Source organism: Anomaloglossus baeobatrachus, chromosome 9 (assembly GCF_048569485.1).
Source record: "Anomaloglossus baeobatrachus isolate aAnoBae1 chromosome 9, aAnoBae1.hap1, whole genome shotgun sequence".
Lineage (NCBI taxonomy): Eukaryota > Metazoa > Chordata > Amphibia > Anura > Aromobatidae > Anomaloglossus > Anomaloglossus baeobatrachus.
Window position 1 is genome coordinate 21,157,541 of NC_134361.1, and position 14,883 is coordinate 21,172,423.

Below are 14,883 nucleotides of genomic sequence, written 5' to 3' on the forward strand. Positions count from 1 at the left end.
ATGCGGTGTTTTCACCGCATCCGTTGCATAGGCTTCACAGCCGGATTGAGCCGCACAGCTCAAACCGGATGTGTGAAAGCAGCCTAAGCCCCCCTTATATAGGGTGTTGTGTCATTACACCGCACCCCTCCTCATTACAGAGATGCACATCACCTGATTTACTTAATTGGTAGTTGGCTCTCAGCCTATACAGCTTGGACAACATGTATAAAAAGGATCATGTGATCAAAATACTCATTTGCCTAATAATTCTGCACACAGTGTAGTACGGCATTTGGTTACTTGTTAAATTGAGGAAAAACTTGCATTGCACTCGCTATTTGGAACAAATATGCGAGTATTAGACAGTACTCCTTTAGGATAGGAATATAGCGAGTATGAATAGTTAGGTACTCACTCAACTCTATATGTGACTCTTCTTATTCGACGTCTCCCAAGTTTTCTATAAATCTTCATTATTTCTAGAAAATCTCCAGCTTTCACTTTCACTTTCTCCGGCGTCTAACCTCTCCAGCCTCCCTCTGCCCGGTAACTGCTGATGAGCTGGAGATTAATTTTCCTATTGGAGGAAGCTGTAACTCCCGTTCAATCAGAGGTGAGCTCCGCTCTCTCCAGTGCACAGAGCCTGTGAGCCCTGATACTGTCCGCTCTCGGGTCTTGTTCTCGGGTCCCGTCATACCTCAGTCAGGATGAGGAAGATGTTCCCCCTCATCGTGCTGCTCCTCCATGTGTGTGCGGTGTATGGAGGTGAGTATGGAGGAGACCAGTGATTATATTACATGTTATTACGTCTTATTTTTAGAGAAGATAAAGGGAGACAAGGGCATATAGGGGGATATTGTAATGTAAAAGTGAAATTGGGGGTCGCTCACCTGATTGGATCTTGTATGTCACAACTCACATAATTGCCCATAGATTCTTCAGCTGCAGTCTCGTCTGTAGATAGATCTTCTGCAGGTAGAGTCGTAGGAGATGGATGTTCTCTTAGATGGATAAGGCATGATTGAATACCACAAATATTCGCCTTCGCGAATATTCGCTGAATAGGTCGCCGCTATTCGACTTTTCGCGAATATTCGATGCGCAATGTAAGGCTATGTGCGCACTAGAAATGTGAATTTTCTCAAGAAAATTTCTTGAGAAACTTCTGCCAGTGAAAGATTTCCGGACCTGCGGAAAAAATCCGCACCAAATCCGCATGCGGATTTGCCGCGGATTTACCGCAGGTTTGTCCCTGCAATAAATAATAAAGATAATCGATAGACAGATAATGGATAGAGGGAAAGATGGATAGATGAATAGATAGATAGATAGAGGGATAGATAGATAGATGAATAGATAGATAGATAGATAGATAGAGGGATAGATAGATGAATAGATAGATAGATAGATAGATAGATAGAGGGATAGATAGATGAATAGATAGAGGGATAGAGGGATAGATAGAGGGATAGATAGATAGAGGGATAGATAGATAGAGGGATAGATAGATAGAGGGATAGATAGATAGAGGGATAGATAGATAGAGGGATAGATAGATAGAGGGATAGATAGATAGATGAGAAAAACCTATATAATGTTCCACCTCCCTGCATTTTCTAAGCTGGCACCCTTTAGTGACTTTCATGTGGCACTAAAGGGTGCTTAGCCTTGTATTTAGCCATAAAATAAATAAATAATTAAAAAAAAACGACGTGAGGTCCCCCCATATTTTGTAGCCAGCTTGGGTAAAGCAGACGGCTGCAGCCTGCAGACCACCGCTGGCAGCTTCACCTTGGCTGATAATCCAAAACAGTGGGCACCCCACGCTGTTATTTTAAATTATATAAATAATTTAAAACAAAAAACGTGCGGTCCCCCCCATATTGGATCACCAGCCAAGGTAAAGCGGACAGCTGGGGTCTGATATTCTCAGACTAGGGAGGTCCACTGTTATTGGACACTCCCCAGCCTAAAAATAGCAGGCCGCAGCCGCCCCAGAAGTGGCGCATCCATTAAACGTGCCAATCCTGGCGCTTTGCCCCAGCTCATCCCGCGCCCTGGTGCGTTGGCAAACGGGGTAATATATGGGGTTGATGCCAGATGTGTAATGTCACCTGGCATCAAGCCCTGGGGTTGGTGAGGTCAGGCGTCTATCAGATACCCGACATCACCAACCCAGTCAGTAATAATTAAAAAATAGACAACAAAAAAAGTTTTATTTGAAAAAACACTCCCCACATAGCCTCTTTAACCAATTTATTGAAAAGAACAATCAATCCACGTCCGGCGTAATCCAATAAGGGGGGGGTCCCACGGCGATCCATACCATAGTCACTGTCCCAGTCAATGAAGAACAGAATGTTCCCCATTGGCTGGGAGAGCAATGCAGTGACCTGAGCTAACATCAATAGGTCAGCTCAGGTCACTGCAGGGGATGACGAGCGCTGCCATCAGGAGCATAGATGAGATCATTACCTTCTGTGATCATCTCCTGTACTGCTGATGTCAGCGCTGTCACTGACTTCTATGCCCGCCGCGTTGTCAGAAGTATCGCGAGAGCCCGTGACGGCACCGCTAGTGACAGTCTCGGGCCGCTCGCGAGACGGGCATAGACAGCAGTTACCGCGGTGACGTCAGGAGGCAGGAGATCGTCACAGCAGGTAATGATCTCACCTCCTGACAGCAACGATCGTCATCCCCGCGGCTCCCAGCACTGCAGGATGTCAGTGTCTGCCTGCGCTGCCGCGTGACAGGCTGCTGACACTGCGGGCAGACACTGACACCCTGCAGTGCAGTGTCAGTGTCTGCCTGTGTCAGTGTCTGCCTGCGCTGCAGCGTGACAAGCTGCTGACACTGCGGGCACACACTGACACCCTGCAGGGCAAGCAGCCGCGAGGCTGGAGCAGGACACAGACTGCACGGGACAGACCTGGAGGTCGCACGGAAGCGCTTCTGTGCGGCGTCCAGGGAGTGTGACGTCTGTGTTTACTCTGCTCCGCCTCCTCTTCCTGGCATAATGACATCGCTTCCTGCAAAACCGCAGGCAGCGATGAGCATTCCCGCAGGTAATTCGCGGCTATTCCGGTGGTATACCGCACATCATTGCTACCTGCGGAATACCCCCGGAATACCGCAGGTACCTGCGGAAATTAATGGACATGCACATTTTCTCAAGAAAGTTTCTCGAGAAAATTTTCTCAAGAAATTTTCTTGAGAAAAATCCGCACAGTGCGCACAGCTATTTTTTTTTCTCATTGAATTTCATGGGAAATGTCTGCACAAAGATTGCAGACATTTCTCAAGAAATTTCCGGGGCAAATCCGCGGGTAAATCCGCAGGTAAAAAGCTCTAGTGCGCACATAGCCTAAGTCTATGGGAAACCTGAATAACAATTATTCCGGCTTCCCATAGACTTACATTGCGCATCGAATATTCGCATAGCGGCGACCTATTCGTCGGATATTTATTGTGATATTCGATCATCCCTAATAATTATATGTGAGGAAAGACGAGTGCAGCCATAAAGGGCTAGAAGTGCCGTGTATTATCTGTATAATTTTAATTTTGGCATATTTTACCATCGGAACCTCGTAGTGGAATATTATGACAGCCATATTTCCGAGCATACGTTTACCAATGGTAGAAATCCGAAACACGACTATGATCCACTAAAGTGGATTTTACATTTTTGAGGTTTCACAAGACCAAAAATCCTGGCACTTGAAACCACACAAGCAGTTATGTAGCCGATCCCAGATATATTCGTGGATTGTTTTAAAATCAGGTTTTTGTAGCGATGACTTAGAAATATTGTATTTTCCTTGTCCCAACCTGGTGGGCTGGACGGCCCATCTATCTTCAGCAACTTTCGTTACCTGATGCCTCCAGGTGTGCAGACATATTAGATTTTTATTTACCCAAATCAGAACAGTGTACAAAATGCAGAAATCCAATAAAGAAGCTGCACGTGTCGTGTGCATTATAGTAATTAAGAAATGTCACTATTTTTGGGGTCTCCGTTCTGTCGATCGCTAGAGGCTGGTGCAACCATCATGTGACAGTATAAGGTATAACTCCGCTGTATGGAAATAATGTGGGAAATACTGGGGAGGGATTTACTGATACCGTAGTAGCGAGCCTGAAAAATGGAGGAAATGATAACTGCCAAATTCATGTATATAATGTAACAAAATAAGGGATGAGACCGAAAGTAAAGTAAAAACTGCACTAAATTGTATATATAAAGAGCTTCTGCATATATATATATATATATATATATATATATATATATATATATATATATATATATATATATATATATATATATAATTACTCCATGGAAAAATAATTTTTCCACTAAACTTTTCCACATTTTTTTTCTTGTTGCACCCACAAACCTAATTGTATTTTATCGAGATGTTGTGTGACACACCAACATAAAGTAGCAAGTATTTGGGAGGTGTTGTTACGACCGCATTGGCAGGTGTTTAATGGAATCAGAGGAGTATACCCACTGGACCACAGTGGCTGGGCTTACACTGGAGGAGCATGACTAAAGGCCCCTTTACACATAGCGATATCGGTACCGATATCGCTAGTGTTGGTACCCGCCCCCATCTGTTGTGCGACACGGGCAAATCGCTGCCTGTAGCACACAACATCGCCCAGAGCCGTCACACATACTTACCTGCCTAGCGACGTCGCTGTGACTGGCGAACCGCCTCCTTTCTAAGGGGGCGGTTCGTTTTGCGTCTCAGCAGCGTCACTGAACCGCCGCCCAATAGCAGCGGAGGGGTGGAGATGAGCGGGACGTAACATCCCGCCCACCTCCTTCCTTCCACATTGTGGCCGGGAGGCAGGTAAGGAGAGCTTCCTCGTTCCTGTGGTGTCACACGGAGCGATGTTTGCTGCCGCAGGAACGAGGAACAACTTCATTAGTGCTGCAGTAACGATATTTGAGAATGGACCCCCATGTCACCGATGAGCGATTTTGCACGTTTTTGCGACGATGCAAAATCGCTCATAGGTGTCACACGCAACAACATCGCTAATGCGGCCGGATGTGCGTCACAAATTCTGTGACCCCCAACGACAACGCATTAGCGATGTCGTAGTGTGTAAAGCCCCCTTAAGCCGCTAAATGGTATTCTCTAGAGCCTCTGGTAGTGAGGTTAGGCTTCTGCTGCAGGTAGCCGCCAGATACCTGTCGCCAAGTCCGCAGCACCTGACCCAAACTGTGGCAAACAGTTCAGCGGACAACAAGTTAGAATCTGCTATTAAAACAGGCAAAGGCTTGGTTAGAGCTACAGGCTAGAGTTTGGACTGGCAACAGGTGAGACGAAGTTGTAGCCACAGGCAGAAGTCTGGACTGGCAGGTTCAGGCTTGACTGGCATCGGTTTAAGTACATGAAGGATGGGTAAAGGAGAGGTACTGGTACACAAGACAGATTCAGGTGTCTTACACAGGTTCAGAAACAGGTTTGCAAGATGGGTTCAGGAACAGGGATCTGACAACCCAACTAGCAGATGCAGAACTAACTAGAACTTAAGTTGCCCAGGCATCTCACTACAGGGGAGGGTGCCTTAAATAGCCAGCGTCTCTTAACAATAGGCTGGGGACACTTTTGCAGTGTGCGCGCTGCCCTTTAAGAACCTGGGAGCGTGCGTTTCCTAAGCACATTGACGGGAGACATGCGCGGCATTGCCCAAGCCTTTGGTACCGGAAAAGACTGGACAGGTGTTCGTATGCGACTGTGAGTGCGTCAGCGTCCCTGCTGTGGAGAAGCAGGGAACTGCAGTTACGGCAGAGTTACAGTTCCCCACCCCCCTCCCCCCACCATCCTTTCCATCCCTAACTCCTTTTCTCCTCCTGGCTCGAAATAAATCTCTTCAGAAGTAGGGGATGAATATTCTCCCAAGATCTCTATTTATGGCCAAACCCGCGGCGGTCAACCAGAAATAGTGTCTTACCCTTTACCTTCTTCGTGCCCAAGATATGCTTTACCTCAAAGACATCTTCAGAGTTGACAGGTGTAGAAACTAACAGTGGAAGGAGAAGGCTGGATGATTTTTGTTCGAGAGCCTTGTTCCAAGCACATGAAAGACAGGTGGAAGCAAATTCCAGAATGTTCCTTCACATGGAGGGCCACCAGAGCTGCCGCGTGATGAGTTGAATAGACTTTCTCTGACCATCATGATCGACTATTTCAGAAGAGTGACGACACAACAAGATTTGCTTTCTATCTGACTCTGAAACAAAAGTCCTTTCTTGGGGGAACTTGGGACACATGTTTGGGTTCCTCTTGCTTTTTGTCGAAGATATCATCTTCTGACTAACAGGCAGGAAGCAAGACTGGATGACAAGGTGGTGACCTCAGAAGACCAGGGTGGATGTACACTGACTAGACACCCCTTGTAGCAATACTAATCCCAACGGAGCACCACTCCATATTTCAAGTCAAGGACCGGTTCATGGGTACGGAGCCAAGGCAGTCCCAGGAAAAGTGGTTGAGACAGGTTTGGAAGCAACAGAAAAGAGATCTTCTTCGTATGGGAAGTTCCTACCCGTAGTTGTGCTTGCTCAGAAACAAAGTGTATGGGTTCAGATAAGGGTTTTCCTTTTATAGACTACACCATCAAAGGACTTCAGAGGGGTTGAATGGGAATTCGATAATGATCCAGCACGGCTTAGGGTACCGTCTCACTAAACAACGTACCGGCGATTCTGACCACGATATGACCTGGTCAGGATCGCTGGTGCATCGCTACATGGTTGCTGGTGAGCTGTCAGTCAGGCAGATCTCACCAGCGACCAGTGACCAGCCCCCAGCCAGCAGCGACGCGTGGAAGCGATTCTGCGCTTGGTAACTAAGGTAAATATCGGGTAACCAAGCAAAATGCTTCGCTTGGTTACCCAACATTTACCGTGGTTACCAGCGCACACCGCTTAGCGCTGGCTCCCTGCACTCATAGCCAGAGTACACATCGGGTTAATAAGCAAACCGCTTTGCTTATTTACCCGATGTATACTCTGGCTACTCGTGCAGGGAGCAGGAGCCAGCGCTGGCAGCCTGAGAGCGGCGTACGCTCGTCTCGTAACCAAGGTAAATATCGGGTAACCAAGCAAAGCACTTCGCTTGGTTACCCGATGTGTACCTTCTTGGTTACCAGCGTCCGCAGCTTCCAGACGCCGGCTCCCTGCACATTCAGATCGTTGCTCTCTTGCTGTCAAACACAGCGATGTGTGCTTCACAGCAGGAGAGCAACATCCAAAAAATGAACCAGAACTGTGTGTAACGAGCAGCGATCTCACAGCAGGGGCCAGATCGCTGCTCAGTGTCACACACAGCGAGATCGCTAATGAGGTCACTGCTGCATCACAAAAACCGTGACTCAGCAGCGATCTCGCTATGTGAGAAGTATCCATTACTGCAGGACGTTTCCTGCCTACTCAGTATCTACAAGAGCCGTTTTACAGAACTGGTTAGCACAACACAATATGGACATAGAGTCAGCAGGGGAGAGGCATTAACTTTGCTCAGGGCAATCTCTCTACCAGCCATAGTCAAGAAAGTCCGGACCTCATGGGACATGAACAGATGAAGTGTTCTGTACCTTTGCAGTAAAAGCACAGTGCTTCGGTATGACAATATACTTGTTTCTTGGTCAGCTTGACATGATTGAACTGCATCAGTTCTGGAGCGGTAGCGGAAGCTGGAGACTAGGAAGTCAGCAGGCTTTGGAGTAGTGGAGCCATCCACATTGGTTTTTGTGTCTAAACGCTGTGGACTTCCTGGAACCAAGGTGGGACATTAGAAATGCCACTGTGGCCTTTCACGATGACCGGCCCCAGAAAATTAAGAGCAGGGAGCGGCTCACACGAGAGTTCATGTGAATTCAACAAAGAGGAGAAAGCGGCATCAAGAGTCCTCTGAATTATCTCCCCTGAAAACAAGGATTGGGCATTGAGATTTCCACTTCCCGATCCTCTTCATCTGTCAAGGGAAAGTCGGGAGACCCCCCCATACACATCAGCGTGTGTGGAGCAGCAGAGATCAGAGTTTTCTGATCTTGACTGTTTAACTCTATGGGTGCCGCTATCAACACTGGTCACAACATTAAAAAGGACAGACTGAGGGAACCACTGAAGACCCCCAGGGCTGCTGACATATATTCCTTTCTGTTAGGTCACAGTTATGGTGCTCATGAAATCGGCCTGGACAGAAATGATAGTTTCCTCCTCGTTAACTTAATATTTGGTTGCACAACCTTTTGAGGCAATCACTGCAATCACACGATTCCTGAAACTGTCAATGAGACTTCTACTCCTCTTGAGTGACGCTCCTCAAGAGTAAACTGTTCCTTGTGTCCGGTGTGTGAAGGTTGCTTTTCCAGACGTTTCAGCTCTTTCAAAAGATGCTCAATAGGATTTAGGTCAGGGCTCATAGAAGCCACTTCAGAATAGGTCAATGTTTTCCTTTTACCTATTCTTGGTTGTTTTTAGCTGTGTTTTTGGTCATTATCCTGTTGCAAGACCCATGACCTGCGACTGAGACCAAACTTTCTGACACTGGGCAGCACATTTCTCTAGAATCCCTTGATAGTCTTGTGATTTCATTGTACCGTGCACAGATTCAAGACACCTTGTGCCAGATGCAGCAAAGCAGCCCCAGAACAGAACAGAGGCTCCTCCATGTTTCACAGTAGGGACAGTGTTTATTTGTTGATATGCTTCATTTTTCCATCTGTGAACATAGAGCTGATGTGCCTTGCCAAAATGCTCCATTTTTGTCTGATCTGTCCATAGGACATTCTCCCAGAAGCTTTGTGGTTTGTCAACATTTAGTTTGACAAATCCCAATCTGGCTTTTTTATGATTTTTTTTCAACAATGGTGTCCTCCTTGGTGTTCTCCCATGAAGTCCACTTTGGTTCAAACAACGACGGCTGGTGCAATCTGACACTAATGTTCCTTGAGCTTGAAGTTCACCTTTAATCTCTTTAGATATTTTTCTGGGCTCTTTTGTTATCATTCTCTTTGATTTGTCATCAATTTTCCTCCTGCGGCCATGTCCAGAGAGGTTGGCTAAAGTCCCATGGATCTTAAATTTCTGAATATGTGCAACTGCATTCACAGGAACATCAAGCTGCTTGGAGATGGTCTTATAACCTTCACCTTTAACATGCTTGTCTATAATTTTCTTTCTAAACTCCTGAGACAACTCTTTCCTTTGCTTCCTCTGGTCCATGTTGAGTGTGGTACACACCATGTCACCAAACAGCACAGTGAGTATCTGTAGTCCTATATACAGGCCCACTGACTGATTACAAGATTGTAGACACCTGTGATGCTAATTAGTAGACACACCTTGATGTAACATGTCCCTTTTTGTCACATGATTTTCAGGTGAGCCATCATTTCTGTCCAAGCCGATTTCATGAGTTTAATTTTTTTTTAAAATTCTATGGAAGCAGAAAAGTAGCAATGTCTGTCTGTCATCTGTTCATTTTCATAGATTTTTTATTTATTATTACTTTATCAGATTCAAGTTATTTCTGTGGCCATTGTGGGTTTTTCTTTCATTAAACGAGGGGTACCAACAATTTTGACCACGTGTGTCAGTATATTTGTTCACAGGTTGATGAACTGAAATCTAGATATTTACCTGTATGTTATAATTAAAGAGGACTTGTCACCTGGTTAAAAAATTGTGTTGAATACCTTGTAAAAAATCTCCGATCTGCCCCGATTTTCCTGCTCTTTTCTGCTTTGTGGTGCGTCAAACCATTGCAAAGATATTCACATTTGTTGCTTTAAGAGAGTAATATGTGAAATCTCTGCTCGCAGACCAACTGGTGTTTAATCAGAGTCTTTTCTTGGCGGTAAGTTTACAACCCCTCCCTCCTAGACGCTGCCAATCATAGCATAGCTGAGCAGTTTGGGATTGCTAAATCAACTGCTGAGCTGTGATTGGTGACATCTGAAAGGGAGGGGTGAAAGTTAACGCCCCCAGAGAAGACTCTGCAGAAACGTCCAGTTGCACTACAAGCAGAGATTTCACATACTGCGCTCCAAACCAACAAATGTGCATATCTCTGCATTGGAGCAACACAGCGCACAATGGAAAAAGAGCAGCAGAATCAGGAGCTCAGGGTTTGTGTGTTTTTTTTTTTTTTTTTTTTGTTTTTTTGTTTTTTTTTTTTTGTTTGGTGTTTTTTTTTTTTTTTTTGCAAAGTATTTAACTCAATTTCTTTAAAATTACAGATCATCTTTGATAAAACAAATATCAAACCTTAAAATCTCCCAAGAGTAAATTAAGTTAAATGTTAAATAAAAATTGAATATATGAAAATGAATTTTGTACTGCAGAATAGTTACTTTGTTCTGTATGTTTGTCAAAAATTATATAATTGTATTGAGACAGTGATAAAAATGTACCAACTCGTAGAGCTTATACAAACTACAATGCGTCCTGTAAAAGATTTAAGTTGCATACAGCTAAATCATTGAAAAAAAAGTAAGTCATGACCTCGATGATGTAAAGATTAAAAAATTGTCATCTTTGAAGCCTTTTGGACTGGTCCTAAAGTGGTTAATAGTAAGAAGATTTAGGTTATATGCCACATTGTGTTTTAGTCAGTTTCTGATGCTGCATCAAGAGCGCAGCGTCTTACAGTTCCAGCGCAGTGGATGGATTTATAGAAATCTCCGGCTCTCTGCGCTTCTTTGTTGCTTGGTGTAAGCTGATCTGCGGTGCGGGTTTCAAATCCACAACTTGTCAATTTCTCTTGTGGATACGCTAATATTTCTGTGCAGATTTTACCATAGACTTGCATTGGATGCAGACAATCCACAGATAAAAAACGCACATGACAATAAAAAAAACAATGTAATCCGCAAATAACTGAAAATATAAAAAACAAAGCAGCTTTATTTCATAAGAAAGACCAACAAAAGACAAAAATGCAATTAAATACAGTGGAACCTTGGTTAACGAGAACAATCCGTTCTGGGACTGTGCTTGTTAATCAAGTTACTCGTTCAGCAAAGCAAGATTTCCCATAGGAAATCATTGCAATGCAGACAATTCGTTCCACAACTTGTTAAATGTCCCATCCTGGTCCCCTATTCTGTCATTCCACACATGTACCAACACACACAAACATTATGCTCACCTTACCTTCCGTTCCATCGCCGGCCTGCTGGGACTTGCAGTTCAGTAGCATGGGCTGTGTATCGGGTAACCATGACAACGATTGACTGGGTTACTCGTTAAGCGAGGTTCCACTGTAAATGAAAATCTCCAGCATCAAAAGCTCACAGTGTGAACATAGCCTCAATAGATTATTTCCTGTAAAAATGCGAGAACTGAATGTAATAATCTGTGATCTATAGAGAGAGAAAAATACAAGAGTGTAATAGAAAGAAAGACACCGGCCTCCCTGATGATGTCACCTTCCCAGGAGCGTACATTACACCCTGTACACGGAGGAGCGTACATTACACCCTGTACGCGGAGGAGCGTACATTACACCCTGTACGCGGAGGAGCGTACATTACACCCTGTACGCGGAGGAGCGTACATTACACCCTGTACACGGAGGAGCGTACATTACACCCTGTACACAGAGGAGCGTACATTACACCCTGTACAGGGAGGAGCGTACATTACACCCTGTACACGGAGGAGCGTACATTACACCCTGTACACAGAGGAGCGTACATTACACCCTGTACAGGGAGGAGCGTACATTACACCCTGTACGCGGAGGAGCGTACATTACACCCTGTACGCGGAGGAGCGTACATTACACCCTGTACGCGGAGGAGCGTACATTACACCCTGTACGCGGAGGAGCGTACATTACACCCTGTACGCGGAGGAGCGTACATTACACCCTGTACACGGAGGAGCGTACATTACACCCTGTACACGGAGGAGCGTACATTACACCCTGTACACGGAGGAGCGTACATTACACCCTGTACACGGAGGGGCGTACATTACACCCTGTACACGGAGGGGCGTACATTATACCCTGTACAGAGAGGAGCGTACATTACACCCTGTACAGAGAGGAGCGTACATTACACCCTGTACACGGAGTAGCGTACATTACACCCTGTACACGGAGTAGCGTACATTACACCCTGTACACGGGGGAGCGTACATTACACCCTGTACACGGAGTAGCGTACATTACACCCTGTACACGGAGTAGCGTACATTACACCCTGTACACGGAGTAGCGTACATTACACCCTGTACACGGAGGAGCGTACATTACACCCTGTACACGGAGGAGTGTACATTACACCCTGTACACGGAGGAGTGTACATTACACCCTGTACAGAGAGGAGTGTACATTACACCCTGTACAGAGAGGAGTGTACATTACACCCTGTACAGAGAGGAGCGTACATTACACCCTGTACACGGAGGAGCGTACATTACACCCTGTACACGGAGGAGCGTACATTACACCCTGTACACAGAGGAGCGTACATTACACCCTGTACACGGGGGAGCGTACATTACACCCTGTACACGGGGGAGCGTACATTACACCCTGTACACTGGGGAGCGTACATTACACTCTGAACACGTTCTGGCACCTCAAGGGCTCTGCCAATGTGACATGGCACCCGCTATGTGCCTCAAAAGTAGTTTTCCTCCACATATAGGGCACTGGCGTACTCAGGAGACATTGTATGGTGCATTTTCTCCTGATAGCTTATGATTTTGAAAAATTTGGGGTTAAAGCAACATTTTTGTGGTTAAAAATTTATTTTTTCCATTTTCATGACGCAACGTTATAAAATTCTGTGATGCACCTGGGGATTCCAGGTGCTTACCAACCATCTAGATAAATTCCTTGCAGGGTCTGATTTCCAAAATGGGGTCACTTGTGGGGAGTTTCCACTGTTTAGGCACATCAGAGGGTCCCCAAACGCGACATGGTGTCCGCTATCTATTCCACAGAATATTGCAGTCAAATGGCGCGTCTTCTCTTCCGAGCCCTGCTGTGCACCCAAACTGTAGATTTTCACCACATTTGGGGTATCTGCATAGTCAGGAGAAATTGCACAACAAATTGTATAGTCCATTTTCTCTTGTTACCCTTGTGAAAATGCTAAATTTGGGGCTAAAGGAACATTTTTGTGGGTGAAAAATAATTATTTTTTCCTTTCCTTCCTCATAGCTTTAGCTGCTGTGATGCATCTAAAGTGTTAATAGACTTCTTGGATGTGTTTTTAAGCCGTGTGAGGGGTGCAGTTTTCAGAATGGGGTCACTTTTGGGTATTTTCTGCCACACAGGCCTCTCAAAGTCAGTTCATATGTGATGTGGTCAGTAAAAAAAAAATGATTTTGTTGGATAAACTTTGAACACTTAACTTCCTAACAAAATAAAATGATGTTTCAAAATTGCGCTGATGTAAAGTAGAGATGCGGGGAACGTTATATATTAATGATTTTGTGTGGCAGAACTCTCTGATTTAAGAGCATAAAAAGTGTGAAAATTGGAAAAGTTTAGAAAAATTTCCGATATTTTTTTTTTCTTTTTTTCACAAATAAATGCAAAAATTGTCGTCCTATATTTACCACTAACATAAAGTACAATGTGTCATGAAAAAACAATGTCAGAATCGCCGGGATCCAATGAAGCTCCAGAGTTATAACCTGATAGGCCAGAATCACACTTGCTAGTGCCTCGCGTGTAACTCGCGCGAGTCTCTCATGGTAGAACCCGGCATGGCCGCACACTATGCATACAGGCGCGTCTGAGCTGCATAGAGATACATGCAACTGACCCGCTCCTGTCAGGGGAGTGTGCGGCCAAGCCGGGTTCTGCCATGAGAGACTCGCACGAGTTACACGCCAGGCACTGTGATTCTGGCCTTAAAGTGACACTGGTCAGAATTGAAAAAAAAAATAGCCGGGTCATGAAGGTGAAAACTAGGCTTTGGGGTGAAGGGGTTAATATACTCACCTTTTTCTGGGATACAGCACTGTTCTGCTTCTCTTCTCAGTGATGTCACCGTAATTACAAGTATCCGGCTCACTCTGAATTCAGACGAGTGTATAAATCAGAGATGGGACTGCAATACTCGGACAGATCGGGAGATCTCAGCCAGTCTCAGCATTGCAGTCCCATCTCAGTCCGATTTATACGCCCGTCTGAATTCAGAGTGAGCCTATAGATCAGACCTGGGCAAGGGGCGGCCCGCGGGCCACATCCGGCCCGCCTATTCTCTGTGACCGGCCCGCCTGGCTCAGGGCGTCCTTGCTGGCCGGTCACTGATGAGGGCAATCCGGAGCTCCAGGCTCCGGGAGGCGCGTGGTCAGATTGCCCTCATCAGTGCCCGGGCAAATGCCGGGGCCCTGGAGAGCCGGGCGGGCCCACTTGGCCTCGTCAGTTCTGGTGACCCTTGGCCAGGGCCCACTCGCCTTAGTTCTGCTGCCCCCGGGCCAAGTTCCGGGGACCGCAGTCCTCGGCAGGAATCTGCGGCGCCGTCCCTTTAAGGCACGCAGACTTCCTGGTTGAACTTAATCTGTGGGCGGAGCTACCGGCCGGCGTCCTGCTCATCCCACAGATGAGAGTTGCAGTGCCAGCCAGCGACCCCCAGCACAGTGCTTCTTTCCGACTCTGTGTGGGCCCCCTCTCCACCGTGACCTGAGCGGTATGTGCCCTGCCCACCCCCCGATTTATGGGCCCTGGTGAGCTGTATGGGCTCTTCTCCCCCCTAGGTGTATTCCCTGCAAACCCCCCCCCCCCTCCCCGGTGCCGTATGTGCTGGGCCCCAGAGCCGCGTGTGTGTCTGTCTGTATGTATATATGTAGCAGAGCTATGTGTGTATGTATGTAGCAGAGCTATGTGTGTATGTATGTAGTGTGAAAC

At 46.0% G+C, this 14,883-nt stretch overlaps 1 protein-coding gene across 1 annotated transcript in view; it reads left to right on the forward strand.

Annotated features, from left to right (window-relative positions):
• Window positions 1–639: 639 nt before the first annotated feature.
• The window catches only part of LOC142250909 (class I histocompatibility antigen, F10 alpha chain-like), a 104,388-nt gene continuing 90,144 nt past the window's right edge, over window positions 640–14,883 (forward strand). Inside the window, exon 1 of the mRNA XM_075323234.1 lies at window positions 640–747. Within this exon, the coding sequence (XP_075179349.1) occupies window positions 690–747 (58 nt within the window). The 5' untranslated portion in view covers window positions 640–689. The remainder of the gene's footprint in view (window positions 748–14,883) is intronic.